General features: G+C 40.7%; 1 protein-coding gene across 1 annotated transcript in view; it reads left to right on the forward strand.

Annotated features, from left to right (window-relative positions):
- Positions 1 to 14,703, forward strand: part of LOC109290674 (sorting nexin-29-like) — a 438,962-nt gene that overhangs the window by 326,373 nt on the left and 97,886 nt on the right. The window contains exon 8 of the mRNA XM_019507381.1: positions 14,550 to 14,616. Coding sequence (XP_019362926.1) covers positions 14,550 to 14,616 — 67 coding nt within the window. The remainder of the gene's footprint in view (positions 1 to 14,549; positions 14,617 to 14,703) is intronic.

The following is a 14,703-nucleotide window of genomic DNA, read 5'->3' on the forward strand; positions in this document are numbered from 1 at the left end:
CCCCCCCCCCCCCCCAGTTTCTCCTGCAGCCTTTTCCCTTGTTCCTTACCGTCAGACCCTGCTCTTCCAGCACGTGGAAGTGAGAAGCAAATTTGAAAACACTGACCTTGAAATTAAACATAGCTGTAGTAATTTGCATATAGTACCCATAGATTTAGTCTGTCCAGAATTGATATATGTTACCTTTTTAGAAACTGCTACAAGTTTTAGCACAGGTACTTTATAAACACATTTTTAATGAGCACTTTGGCACCCACTTATATGTAGTACAATCTATGCATGGTATTAATCCAAAGCCAAAAGGCTCATGATTTACCATCTAGTTCATTGGGCTGGGCCCCACCAGTCAATAGCATTTCAAGCCATAGTGTCCCCACAGATCAGCATGGCTCAATATGTGTATGTAACCTAGGTACCACCCCTCTCCCTGACAAAGGATCCATGTGCTAATTAGACCCCCATATATGACTGGATTCGAGTGTTCTTGTTATGAGTTCTGGGATGCTCAAAACATTTATACGCAGATGAGGCATAGGGTAACCTGGTCCGATTTCATCTCATGGAGGGTGCAACCACACTAATCGTATGTGACAGATGAGAGAGATTCTAGGTCAGGGTAGGAAACGTTTTTTGGCCAGAGAGCTGAAAAAACCCACAATGCCTACCTTGGAAGGTGCCAGAGTGCTGGCATGCCAGAAAAACAAAATGAGGGCAGGTGGTACATGGCAGGATGCCCTTCTTGTGCCCCTTGCCCCCCACCCAAAGCCATTGTCCCCCACCCAAAGGCCCTGCCCCTCAGCCCTGCTGCCCCTTGCCTCCCACTCAAAACCCCTGCCCCCCAGCCTGGGCTCTGTGGCTGGGCCTGCTGCAAACATCTGCCTCTGCACCCTGGCCCCGGCCCTGGCCCCGGCCCCAGCTGCCTCCCAGACCCCGTTCTGGGCAGGCAGCACATACTGGCAATGCTCCCCACTATGCTGCCCTTGTCGCCACTTCTGCAGCGCAGCACTGGAACCTGGCACAGCGGGGGCCGCGGAAAGCTGCCTGCTCTGAGTTCCCTGTTGCCCTGTCACACTTCCCCTGTGTGCACGGGAGCAGTATGGGCAGCAGTGCAGGGTTGTGCCCCTTGCTTCTGCCCCTGCCTGCAGGGGAAGTGTGACAGGGCAGCAGGGATCTGGGAGCAGGCAGCTTTCTGCATCCCCCACATGCCGAGGAAAATGGCCTCACGTGCCATGCTGGGCATACGTGCTGGGGGTTGCCAACCCCTGTTCTACGTGAACTGGTGGGGGCCCCATTTGCTGATGTTTGCCAGACATTTATGACTGGTGAAGAAACAGGAATCATTGTAAATGGTAAAGAAAGGCATAGCTTAGCTGTGGAATGTAAAAATGTCTGTAATAAGAGGAAGTCTGTAATATAGTGGCTCACCATGACATCAAAAACAGTCAGTGCTGAGGAGGGCTGAACTTAATGAACACTACTATTTTGTTCAGATGGGCGGCAGTACCCTAACCTTGTGGTAGGTTCCATCAATGTTTGCCCAATATGGCCATATATTTTATAGTCATGTTCAGTGTTGCCTACATTTAAGCTCCTTTATAATTAGTTACCATTACTGACCACATGCTGCTTTTAGCCACAGGTCATAGACAGACAGTGCATTTAATGAGATTTCCTTGTATATGAATGTAAGATGAGGAGCATTTTTTTCCCCCTATGCTGATTGAAGAAAAAACTCATCGTGTACTCAAGTAAATATGGTGGTTTGATGGTGGGGTGGACGTTGTTAAAGTCCCGGTGAAATGCTTCTAGATTCCTTCCCATGTTTCTGTACAGTGAAGATGTCACTGATGTATCTTAGGTATATCAGGGGATGAAAGAGCATCTGTGGATGAAACAAGCTTCAAGGTCTCATAAATATGTTGGCGTATCAGGGGCTTACTTGTGCCCACAGCAGTGCCATTTGTCTGTAGGTATAGGGAATCCCCAAACTTGAGGAAATGTATGAGGAAATTTGTAGAATAAGAAATCATCCGCTGACCGGATTGTGTTTATGGGTTCCTTGCTTGTTTGCCTTTTGCATCACTGCCTCCTCCCTTCCTTTTGTATTCAAATCACTTTCTCCATTCTGTACACTGTTGTGTGCACATCCTTTCCCAGCATCTGACAAAGTGAGCTCCAGCTCACAGAAGCTTTTTATCTCTCATGTTAGTTTACCATTAGTAAATCTACCCTGCTTTCTGCTTGACTTTAATGCAGCTAACTACGTCTTTCTGAAGATGGAGTGTAACCTTTGGGTACTTTGGAAAAAGCCAGTGGAAAAAAACCCAAATTGGTTGTAGCAATCAGTGGGACTAAAGGCATAAGCACTCCTTGGCATACTTTACGTTTTTTTAAAGTAATACTACCTGATAAAGGTACACATACTGATATATATGTTTGATTGCAAGCCACATCACCAAAATGGTATATTTTAATGTTTAATTAATATAATATTAATTGAAATATACTATCTTGGTGTGATGTGGCTTGAATCAAAAGTGGATCACTAGCAGTTTTTCAGAGCATTCTTGCTTTCTTTCCAGTGTATTAAGAAAAACAGAATATGGTTTAGTCACTGAATTTTACTACATGCATCTAACTTTAAAAGAAAAAAAAAAGTGTAACCTGTACAGAAGCCATATTTTGGCAAAACTGTATATATTTACATATATGAGATTTTTGCAGAATAGTAATATAAGAAAAAGTAATTAAAGAAGAGGTGAAGTCATATTTAGAAAGAGGTAAGTTAATTATTGGATACCACTGCCTGAAATTTGCCCCATAAACATATTATCAAAGTTCATGCAGTTTTATGTGGCTTTGCTTCTCTGCATACAAGACCAAAGAGCTCTAAAATTAACGGTGTTATTCTAGAGAGGAATTTGTTTCCAGGAATACTCTTGACATTGTATTTTCACCATATATTAGAGAGAATGCATAATATTCTGTTGAAATTTATACTGTTTTACATAATTGTGTAAAGTATCCTAATCCCAGATTTCATGGATATTTTAAGAGTGTTATAGAAGTGAAACTGCCTTTCTGGGTAAAAACATTTGTTACAATGATTTTTAGGGAAAAAATATATAGGCCCTCATCTTCATTTTAAATTCTGTAACAGTCATTCCTGAATAATACTATTTGCATAAACTTGGGTTTAAGCTTTGGGAGGGAAGGGGGGAAGGATGAGGGATGGGGGTTCTTTTTGGTTTTTTTGGTGCGTTCAGCTAGAACTTGGACCAAAAATATTACCTCCTCCACTGATTTGCTGGTAGAGGGCTCTTGAGTGGCTGGCAGTAAGTACAGCAGATCATAGGGAAATGTATGAGAGAGCATCTTACTGAACGCGGGCCACAGTGGTCCTTCTTAGCCCTCCTGCCCCCCCCCCCTTCTCCCCCTTCCTGGCCATTCCTGAGGTCCTTGACCTCTTCATTGATGTACAATTAAGAAATAGTAGGATCTTATAAAAAGCCTTTTCAAGTGTTTATTGTAGGTGTTCCCATGAGGGATTAGTCAGTGATCTCAAATTTCTGAAAGAGAGCAAAAAGCAAGTGAAATGCTGACCTTTGCAATTAGCAGCAAAGCTCCAAAGTGAGAGAATCAGGAGACGAGAACAGATTAGAATTTTTTTTTCAATTGTTGAGAAAAATGTTTACCAGAGCTCCTGGTTAGTAACCCTGAAGTACCAGAAATTCTGTAAAAGAAACTAAACTGAACTGGCAAGACACCAGAGACTTATAAATCTTGCTTTTCCCTTAATTTCCTGATCTGAATTCTTTTCTGTGCAAGCTCTCTTCTTTGGATGATTTCACGACTGTCTAGCATGTCTTGTGGGACTCTCCCTCTTGCCCAAATAGGGTATTTGTAGGGCAACTACATACTATTCCAACAAGTTTTTTCCACTTAGCCTGTTTAAATGCCCCAAACTCTGGGATTAATACTGAAGGAGTTTTAGCCAAGTCTATTTTGAAACATTCTCTAAAGTCATCAGTATGGAGAGTAGTGCCCAATTATACCCTCAGTAACACTGGTAAATCCGAAGTACGGTAATTTCCTAAAGTGTGTGAAGATATTTAGGATTTATCTTTGTGTAACTAAGAAGAGTATTTTGTCCCTTATCTTTAGTCTGCAAATATAAAAAAAAAAATATTGTAGAGTAATTAGAACATTGAAGAAATACTACCTGTTGCAGGTAATGTGGTCCCCTGAAAAGATTATGGCATTAATCTTTTTAGTCACCTATTTATAATTTTAGATTCTGAAGCAACTGGCAAGCTCTGGGTCAGTTACTGCCTTGACCTTATTCTGTACCAGTTATTTCACATAACATTAGAAATCCTCATTCCAATATCTTAATCTGCATTCCTCTGATGAGACTCTTGTCATCACTGGTACTGAGAAGCAACTACTGCATTATAAAATAATTTCTGAAGGCAGGCAACCTGCTGTTAGGTAATAGACCTATCGTACAAATAAAAACAAAACAAAACAAAAAAGGCACAGCTGAAATATTTTGACCTTGATTTACAGTATTTTTTGTGAGGACAGTACAAAAACAAGTACAACTCTTTCATTACAGTGTTTGTAATCAAATTCATAACCTATTTGCAAAGTGTTCTGAACTGTCTTGAGGGAGGGAGTTGCTGAAGTTGCAGGTTAAACACAAATTCTGGGACTTGATGCATTTTATTAGAACAAAAAAGGCTATAACAAACACTTTTAACAGCAAAGCTGCCTTTTGCAAACCTGTCCTGCAACCTGTTTCAATTTAAGAATCCCTTTATGAAATTATTACCTACAATAAGCAAGTTTCCTTGTTTTGACATATGGAATGGAAAGCACCTATATTCAGTATTCTGCTCTTGTGGTAATAATTACCTAGCAAAGTATTCCTGGTTGTGAAAGAAAATGAGTTTTTAAAATAGCTCTTCTTTGTGTATAAATGAAATGAGAAAAAATTAACTTGGTTTTGTATAAGAACAAATCTTAATGAAATTATAAATGTCTTATTTGAAAATATTATTGCAGTAAAATTAAAGGTTAAGAAAAATACCATCAGGTTTGGTATTTTATAAATATTTATATTTATGGGTATCTGAAAATATCAGTGATTGAAATGATGATAAAAAATACATGGGGTGATATCCTGTTTCAATAGCCTTCATCAGGGCCAGGGTTTCACCCATGATTTTTGATTTACAACTTTGTAAGGTATTATTCATAGAACAGATGCAATAGGGCATCAGTTTCTTTACCTTACCCTACTAATTTGTCTTGCTCTGGTATGTCTATGAACTGCTCTTTGATTACCCCTAAAACTACTGTCTTAACAATAATTCAATTCCTAGTGGCTCTATTAAAAACCATACTTTATGGTTGTGATTTCGAGACATGCTCATTATATGGATAGGACCTCTAACTCACTTCACATGTGCCCCCAACTGCTACCACCTGACCATGATTGTGGAACATAACCAGTGTGAACTCTTTGAACAAAATGTAAAAGGCATGATATCTTATATTGAGGCATGATACTGGAATCCTAAATATTTTGGATAGCTCCATAACTAAGGGGGTAACTAGCTTTGTACTATGCATCCAGGTGTGACTGCCCTCAGCTTAACCCAGTTTCTGTATATTCAGTACTCTCATGCATACTACTTTTTCCAGAGAGACTTTTTTAAACCAGAAAGTAATAGGATAAGTCTGTATACATTTGCTGAAACATGGCAAACATTGGCTTTACCAAAGACCGGCAACTAAGTAGTAGAAACAATGGGTGTGTTAATTTTTTGGGGGGGGCAGGGCGGGGGCGGGATTGTCAATGTTAGGATACCATGGGAGAGTGCCAGGGCTCTTTTTTAAAAATCTTGGTAAAGCTCATAAGGTAAAATTTTAAGAAATTGATCCAATCAGCATGAAAAATCACCCAACCAATCTTTTAATTCTAGTTCAATAAAAAATAATGAGGATAAAAACTTAAAGACCCTTCTACTGCTTTCATTATTTGGAAGGGAAATAATTAAAAACTATGTTAAGCTAAAAAGAAAAATTAGAAAGCATGGGAAAGCAAATTCCCATACTGTTGGGTTACCCAATAATAGCATTAGATCTGCTTCTATACTTCATTTGGGTACTCTCCATGTAGAAAATATATATGCTTATGACAAATATCACAGATACTTGATATGCTAAACAAACATCAAGTTTAGTAGCTTTTGCGAGGTCAGATTGTGATCCTCTTACTTGCGTTAACAGTTACTCACCAGGCAGCTGCTTGTGTAAATTTAGTTTCCTGGCCTTGCAGTTTTATTTAAATATTTATTTCTATTATGTTATTGATATGTATTTACAGATTTAATTTCAGTGTATTAAAGATACTTTATAAGAATTCTAGTATTTCCTTCCCCAGTAAAACATTTTTGTGCATATACTTTTAATGTTTATTACACTGATCTCCTAGATAAAGCTGTTTTGCTCAGTTTTTTTCTCCTACTTAAATTAACTTTCTAACAAAGACATATTAAAAAAGACCCCTACTTGGTAATGTTTGTAAGACCATTAAATAGGCCTATAATGAGTAACTATTCATTACACACTGATGTCTCCTTTGAGAGTTTTTAAAATGACAATAAAAGGAAGTTCTTTCTGCATTTTTACCAATTAGTAATTATGTATTGGTCTCTCAAGGACAAAGAAAAGCACTAATTTATTGCTGCTTCCAACTCAGACTATAAAGTTTGCAATAAAAGTAAGTTCTCAGACAGAAGTCCAAAGACAAAATGTAAGCTGCAGTATAGATGGATTGCATTACCAAATGTGCCATGTCTCTGACATTCAGGTTGAAATTCACCCTATGAATAAAGCTTATTCATCACTTAATTCTTATTTAAGTCCACAAAATTGACACTTACATTTACACCTCTTTTGTTGACCTTTCTTTTTTCTATTCAGCAGATAAATTCACTTTCCCTTGAGTGTATTTAACAATTCTTACAGTGGCAGGATATTGACCGTGTCCTCTTCTCCCTTCTTGACCTGTGGCAGGTTAGAGTGTTCTTAGTATCTTTGTTTAGTTTTAGGAATAGGTTAGACAAGCATTTGTATAGAATGCTTTGGATAGGGATGTTCCTACTTTGAGAGGAGGCTAGGCTGGATGACTTTCTGAGGTCCCATCTAGCCTTACTTTTCTAAGATTCTATGGCAGGAGTCAGATGGAAGTTGCTTGTCCACAGATTTCACATATTATTAAGTAAAGTAACTGGATTTGGGAGAAATGCAGGATTCTCTCTTTAAAATTATATTTAAAAGTTGCATAATAAAGTAAAACCTTCCTGAGAGTAAAAATTGCCTTTAGATTTCACAGTAAGGCAAGGTTATTTTGCCAGAGGTTTATACAAGCATTCAAGGAAAGGCAGCAATTAGTGTCATTATCTGAATGATGTATTCATGACTTTCCTGGCCTGTTTAGATTTTGGGTATTATTGTTATTTTATTACTTTGCCTTTTCTTATTTACTAAAAGAATACATGAGACTGCATTTTAGTTTTTTGTCACTTTTGTTGTATTTTATCAATATTACAATGTTTTTTCTTCAAAATTCTATATGGTTTTCTTAATTTAAAACTGTCTATTCATTTTCAGTCCCCAAATAAAACAAGAAGTTATGAAATAAATCCTATTGACTGGTCTTGACAGTTTGCCCTTCAAGAGAGAACTAACTTGGATTATTTTATATTAACTTTGAATGCATGCTTTTATTATTATGATAAGACAGCAGTAGTAGAAAAACAATGAAATTAGAAACTATTAGACTTCATTAAGTGACTTCAGGGCTAGGGACAGATATTCAAAAAGCCTGAGCCTGAGTTGATTCAATCATTGCTGGTTAGTCTAACCTAGCTAGGGTGAACTGGTTTATAACCACACAGACATCTCAAAAATGCAGGCACCTGCCTGCAGTGGCTCAGGCTAGAAGCCAGGGGGCACTAGACCAGCCCTCCCTTCCTTTCAGTAGTGTTGAGCTGAGGGGGACTGTGGCCAGGCCCCAGCAGGAGACTTTGATTAGGGAAGGGTTCCGCCCCCACCCTTGATAACAGTATTTATCAGCTCTAAAAGCATTTATCACCCCACCAGAGAACAAAACCTCTCCCATTAGTTCTTAAACAGCTTTTTCCAAGGAAGGAATGAAGGGACATTACCAGCTACCTGTTGATTCACTCCAAAAAGCCCTAAGTGGACATTGTACTGTCTGCCTTTGTCCTTTCTGCCTTACACAGACACCTCTCAGCATTGGCTAGCATACCACATGCTGTCTGCGGTCTGTGCTTTGGGAGAGAGGAGGGAGGGATCCCTGCTTGAACAGTGAGCAGAGATGGGGGTGGGAAGCAGGGGAAGCCAGGCAGATGCTGCTGTGCCTGTAAGTCTCTGCTGGATGTCCAGCCAAGGAGCAGAGGAGAGTGGCCAGCCCAGCTCCCTGGATCAAAGAGCCCACCCCAGCCCAAAGAGCGTGCCGGGATGCTGGGGGACTCTGTTTTAACTTAAACTAGGAAGGGGTCTGGAACAGACATTGCATAAACCGGTTTGAGCCAAATCAGTTAAGTCTGATATTACATTCCACCAGGTTTATCTCAAACTGGTTTCAGCCATTTTCAAACTGGTTTATGTGCACTAAATGTCTGTTCTGTTACAGGTTTAAACCAGTTTCTGATCACTTAAACTGGTTTATGTGTAATGTCTCTCCCTAGTCCTGGAGAAGTTTTGTAGAATTTTCTAACTGGGCTGTTTCAGATTTGTTGTTCCTAATGCATGTGATTAGGGACCACAGGAGCTAAAACAGGAGAGTTTCAGATAGGCTGTGTCCAACTGGTGTCTGCACAGTTATAGTGCTGTTCTTAGCTGGATGACTGCTTTCATACAAAGAAAAATGTAGGGCATTTAAGGGCCATTTATGAGAAGTGTGATCCATCAAGGGCAAGTTACCGTAACTTTACAGACTTTGATTGAAATTTTATTGAAGGCAGGGTAGGTTTGCACCTTACAGACTAACCAAAGTAGATATATTGCACAAGCTTTCATGAAATTTTGTTAAGTCAGAATGAAAAGTGGCTGTGTGAAAACACATTGAGATGCAAATCATTTTTTAAAATTTATTATGACTAGAGGCAAGATGCCAAAATAAGATTAAAATTGCTTTAAAAGATCTGAAGTTTTTCAGATTATCCTTGCAGCTTATTACATATATTGAAGTAATTAAACAGGTTATTTTATTTTTAATAAACAATGTCATAAGTAATTTCGTAAACACAAAATGTTTTGTGTGCCACAACCTTTTGTAAAACCATTGGCTATATGACAGTACTTTTCACATTTTTCATTTGATGTTGTAAGGAATTTTAATTTCTGGGTCAATACAGATTTTGTCTCCAGAAAACAGAGGTAGAGGCCATGTAATTAATTGATTGACTTCTCTTCTGCTGGGTGGCCCAGCTGCATTGAAGAAATGTGGATTCTGTTACCACAATTTAAAAAATGAACAGACAGCCCTCCCCTACCTTTTCAGGCATAAAACTAGAGGTCTTCCACTATAATCAGAAATAAAAGCTACCAATAGGCTGTGAAATCTGCCTTTAGAGCTAGGAGAGCCATTTACAGCAGGAGAAGACTGTCATGTCTAACTCCCCCAGAAGGAGGGAAATACAGGAGTAGGTAACTAGACAGTATCCGGGGAGCAGAGCAGAGTGGATCAGCGAGATGATAGAGAAGAAACAGGTAAGAGGAAAGGACTTCCAGAAACAGAGGCTTAACTTCAGCGTGGTGCTTTGGGGAAGCTGCACTATGTGGGGCAGCAGAGACTTCCAGCTACTGCCATGCTTCTGGCATGATTGTACAACAGTGGCAGTTTTTTTCTGCCTCCTACCCCCAAATCAGCATTCAGGGCAGCTGCCCAGGTCACCCTACCCTAGTTACGTTACTGTAGAGAAGGGGTCAGCAGAGAAAACTGTACAGGGGAGCAGAAGGGAAAAAGCAGTAAAGCAGGTGGACAGTGAGATGAAGAACAAGAGCAGAGATCATGCAATTAACTGTATTCAAAAAGGGCAGAACTGTTATCACATAAAAGATAGCTAAATGTGAATTCCCAATAGTACTTTGTTATATAAAGCAATTTCAGTACTCGTCACAGAGGTGTTATAGAATTAAGAGGTTCTCCCTGATTACAGATGGAAATGAAAGCAGTCCAAGAGGTAATCTCACTGCTAAAATGTGGTTCATTCTATGAAAAGTGTGGGATTACCTGTTCTGCAGCATCTGGATAGAAGAAGGGGGGCAAAATTTTAATTAAAAGTAAAGTTAATATTGTATATCATTAGAGTTGGATGTACTTTAGCATCTTGCAGGGGCAGTTTAACAGCTCAGTAGGTGCTATATTAAATCTCTGCAGATTTACTGTTCACTGAATCAGTTTAGAAAATGGGTCAGTACTAACCAGGCAAATGGGAAATATAAAACTTACATCAGTGATGTTAAAGTTTCAATAGGGAAAACAAAATCAAGTGTTAGTTAAACATTGGAATACATAAATAAATTTCCTTTATTAAAAATACTCCCTACATCCTAAATATTGTGTATCTATATATATTGGACTTCCTACTTCTGGTAGTTCTTAGCAGCTTGCCTAGAATTCTGTTCAGCACACTTGTTTAGCCTTTAGCAGTTCAGTAGAGTATGGAGCAAGCTGTTTCTTTCTCTTTTTGGTCTGAGTAGTCAGACTGATTAGAGAGCGGGTTGCACCAAGCAGGAGTAGTACAAAATTAATTTAAGATATTTATCTTTATGCATTTTTTAAGTTAACCTAATGAAAGGTTTCATAGTTTCATAGTTAGAAGGATCAGAAGGGACCTGAGCAGATCATCAAGTCCGACCCCCTGCCATGGCAGGAAAGAGTACTGGGGTCAAACGACCCCAGCAAAGTGATTGTCAAGCCTTGCCTTAAAGACCCCCAGGGTAGGAGCCAGCACCACTTCTCTTGGAAGTTGGTTCCAGATCCTAGCCGCCCTGACAGTGAAATAACGCCTCTTGATGTCTAATCTGAATTTACCCTCTGCCAGCTTGTGACTGTTATTTCTAGTCACTCCTGGGAGTGCTTGGGGGAACAGGGGCTCCCCCAATGCCTGCTGGTCCCCTCTGACTAGTTTGTAACAGGCCACTAGATCCCCCCTCAGCCTTCTATTGTGGAGGCTGAACAGGTTCAGGTCCTGTAGCCTCTTCTCGTAGGGCCTGCCCTGGTGCCCCCTGATCATGCGAGTGGCCCTCCTGTGCACCCTCTCCATGTTGTCCACATCCCTCTTGAAGTGTGGCACCCAGAACTGGACGCAGTACTCCAGCTGTGGCCTGACCAATGCTGCATAGAGAGGGAGGATCACCTCCTTGGACCTGCTTGAGATGCATCTGTTGTAGACAAGGTATAGCAAGGATTGGGCCCCCAGGGTGGCTGTGATGCCCTAGTGGCTGCATGACTCCTTCTGTGCTCTGGCTCCCTCCCTTTTCTTTGCCTGCCACAGGTCAATGTAATTAGTTGATATGTAATAAGGGAGACAGTCAGCAGGAGCCTTTCAGACCCTGCTGGTCCCAATCCCCCTCCTTGAGTACTAAGTGGGCCCCCTTAGCCTGTCTGTGCCCCCAGGCACCAGTTGCCTCAAAGGGCTATTCATGACCTCCTGCCACCCCCACAGTCATGTGCATGCCTCACAGCTGTTAATAGTTAATCACAGTCAGGTCTGGCCTCTTCAGGGCTCTCTGTCATTGTTGGGATTTCAGCCCATCTGGCTTCTGCCCCTTTTCTCTCGGCCCCTTAGCCTCAGCTCACTGTGGTTGACCTGGCTTCTGGGTTCCACTCACATCTTGCCTTTTTAGGCCCTGGGCTCCCTGGTCCTGTCTGACTTCCTTCCAGGCTAGGCTTCAGCTATACCCACACACAGTGGTTTCCTGTTAGGGCCCAGCATCTAAGTTCCAGGACATTTTGCAACTGCTTCTCCTGCTGCCTTACCAGGGATCTGCCCGATTGTCGTATTGCAGAGCTAGTAGCCCAGCAATAGACATTGTTAGTCCCTGGCTGCCTATTCCCCTGCACCCAGTCAATAAATGCACTCTAGTCCCTTCCAACCAAAGGATATTCCTGCTACTGCCTCTGCCTTCAAGCAATGGGAGCCTCTGGGTCCCTGTTACACAAGGATGAAGGAACCTTGGGCCAGAGACAAAAATTACACATAAACCGGTATAAGTGATCGGAAACTGGTTGAAAGCTATAATGCAACAAAAGTTCAGTACACATAAACCACTTTCAAAATGGCCAAAAGCTGGTTTAAGATTAAATCTGGATGGATGTATTATGAAACTTAGCTGATTTAGGTTAAATCATTTTGATGAACTTCCGTCCCAGATCCCCTCCAGATTCAAGTTAACTCACAGTCTCCCAGCGTCTCAGGATACTTTGCACCTCCCCCACAAACTTCTCCTTGTAGGGTGGGCAGTCTAGCCTTGGCCCTAGCTACCTGCTCCAGCTGAGCAGGGAGTTGTGCTCTAGCGCCCCTTGGTTTCTGGCTGAATCAAAAGTGAGTATCTGTTCACTCGCTTATCTGTTCAATCTATGCAGCTTAGAGTAACCTGCAAGGATTGAATCAATTCAGCCTCAGGCTTTTTGGCTATCTGTACTTAGCCCTGATGTTCCTGATACTGTGAGTTAGATATTCAGTTTCTGCTCTGAGAATTGCTGTAATCCTGGTAGAAACCAAAAATGTAAAAATGTTCATACTCTGTCCCAAACAAAAAATGGCAGTTCTAGGAGAAAATAAACCGACTTCAGCCAGGGAGGAGTCAGTGTCCCAAGAGAATTCTCCTGGGAGAATGAACTTTTGTACAGTTTACCCCAGCTTAAATTGTCCTGGAGAATTAGAGCCTCAGGGAAAGGCTCCCGTGCCTTTCAGAGACCAGGGTCACCCCAGTCTGGGGAAGGCATGGGGGGCGGGCAGCTGCTTCATCCCCTTCCATAGTCTGTGAGAGGAGCAGAGAAGTAGCTGCCTGATGCTTTCCATCAGGACCTAACACACCTAGTTCTCTGGTATTAGAAGTAGGTGGGGGCTTTGCTGTGCCACTTCCTCCACTCAGCTCTGGGCAACATGAATATTTAGATTAGTTTTTGAGGAATATCTTGTAGTATTCCTCCTTTTTATTTTCAGTATACCCAGACCCTCCAACTTACCCCTGCCCTGACAATATGATGCTGGATGAAGCCTAAGAGCTTCATAACACTCTTCCTTAATCAGACAAGACTCTTTGATGAGAGCAGCAAGCCTCAAAGTGAAATCCTGGGCAATGCAGCATAGTTACTTTTTAATGAAAGGAAATAGTTTGGGAACATTTAAAATGTATTTAGCAAGAAACTGGAACTTGTACGTTTCTAAGGCATTTTTCTCAAATAGATTAATAACATGGGCTGATTAGACACATTTTACCCAGAATAGGGATGCTAGTCTTCTTTTGAGAGCTATTATTGTCTAATAATGGTGTGAAGCTTTATGCATGAAGAGCATATCCTGACATTTAAACCAGGTGAGCAGAATATCTGAATTTCTGAGATATAGCTTGTTGGCTGTAGCACAAAACAATCAGTCTGATTTCTCTGTGAGCCATTACAGTCTTACTCTAGTGCACTGACAGATTGTATTATAGCTTACTATAATTGTACTCCCTGCAGAAGCAAAAGTATGCTGGTTGTGAAGTTACAGAGTCCTAGAAGCCCTACCCATTGTTAGGATTTCAGTCTCTCTGTGGAAAGAGAAATGGTATACTTACTTCATTCACTGGTTCCAGCATTGTGTAAAACTGAGATCTAAAACACTACAGAAGCTTAAATAAAATGTTCTTTTGCAGAGCTGAACGCCCTGCCTGAGATACAGTTTATAGTATATAAAATATTAAATAAAAAACTCCTTAGTAATATGTTGTACTAAGTCAAGTTAGCAAAATATAGGTCTCTTGAAGAGTGCATGTACCCAATCTATGAGAAGTATGTGGAGAGGAGAGAAGGAATAAAGGGAAGGGGAGGAGTTAAGATTTCTGTAAGGAAGAAATACTGCCACATCCCTGAACGACTTTAAAACTGCTGGCCCTGAAGGGGGCCTCATTAAGGAAGCAGTCCTTTAAAAAAAAAAGAGGTCTTCCTAAGCCCGTGAAAAATACATTGAGTATACCCAAGGACATGTCAGTGAGGCACAGATAAACCTTAGTGAGTCAGGGTTTTATCCATTGCTAACTTACATGACATTGAACAGTACTTGCTTCTGTCTGTTTTGACTACAGAGTTGTCGTTGACAACCTGTGTACAGACGGCTGTGTTAAGCATAGATCATCAGTCAAAATGTGTGTCAGTGGTGATTGTTGCTTGGCATTTTGGGATGGGGGAAGAAAAGCCTTTTTTTTTTTTAACTGTTCAACTTTTTTTCTTTATGCAGGATGCAAAGTTTGTAGAGGAGCGGCGCAAACAGCTACAGAATTATTTAAGAAATGTTATGAACAAAGTTATTCAAACTGTGCCAGAATTCACAGCCAGCCCCAAAAAAGAGACTCTTATTCAACTGATGCCCTTTTTTGTGTAAGTATCTGTCA

This window comes from Gavialis gangeticus, unplaced genomic scaffold, assembly GCF_001723915.1.
Source record: "Gavialis gangeticus isolate Ggan-Ray unplaced genomic scaffold, GavGan_comp1, whole genome shotgun sequence".
In the NCBI taxonomy this organism is placed as follows: Eukaryota; Metazoa; Chordata; order Crocodylia; family Gavialidae; genus Gavialis; species Gavialis gangeticus.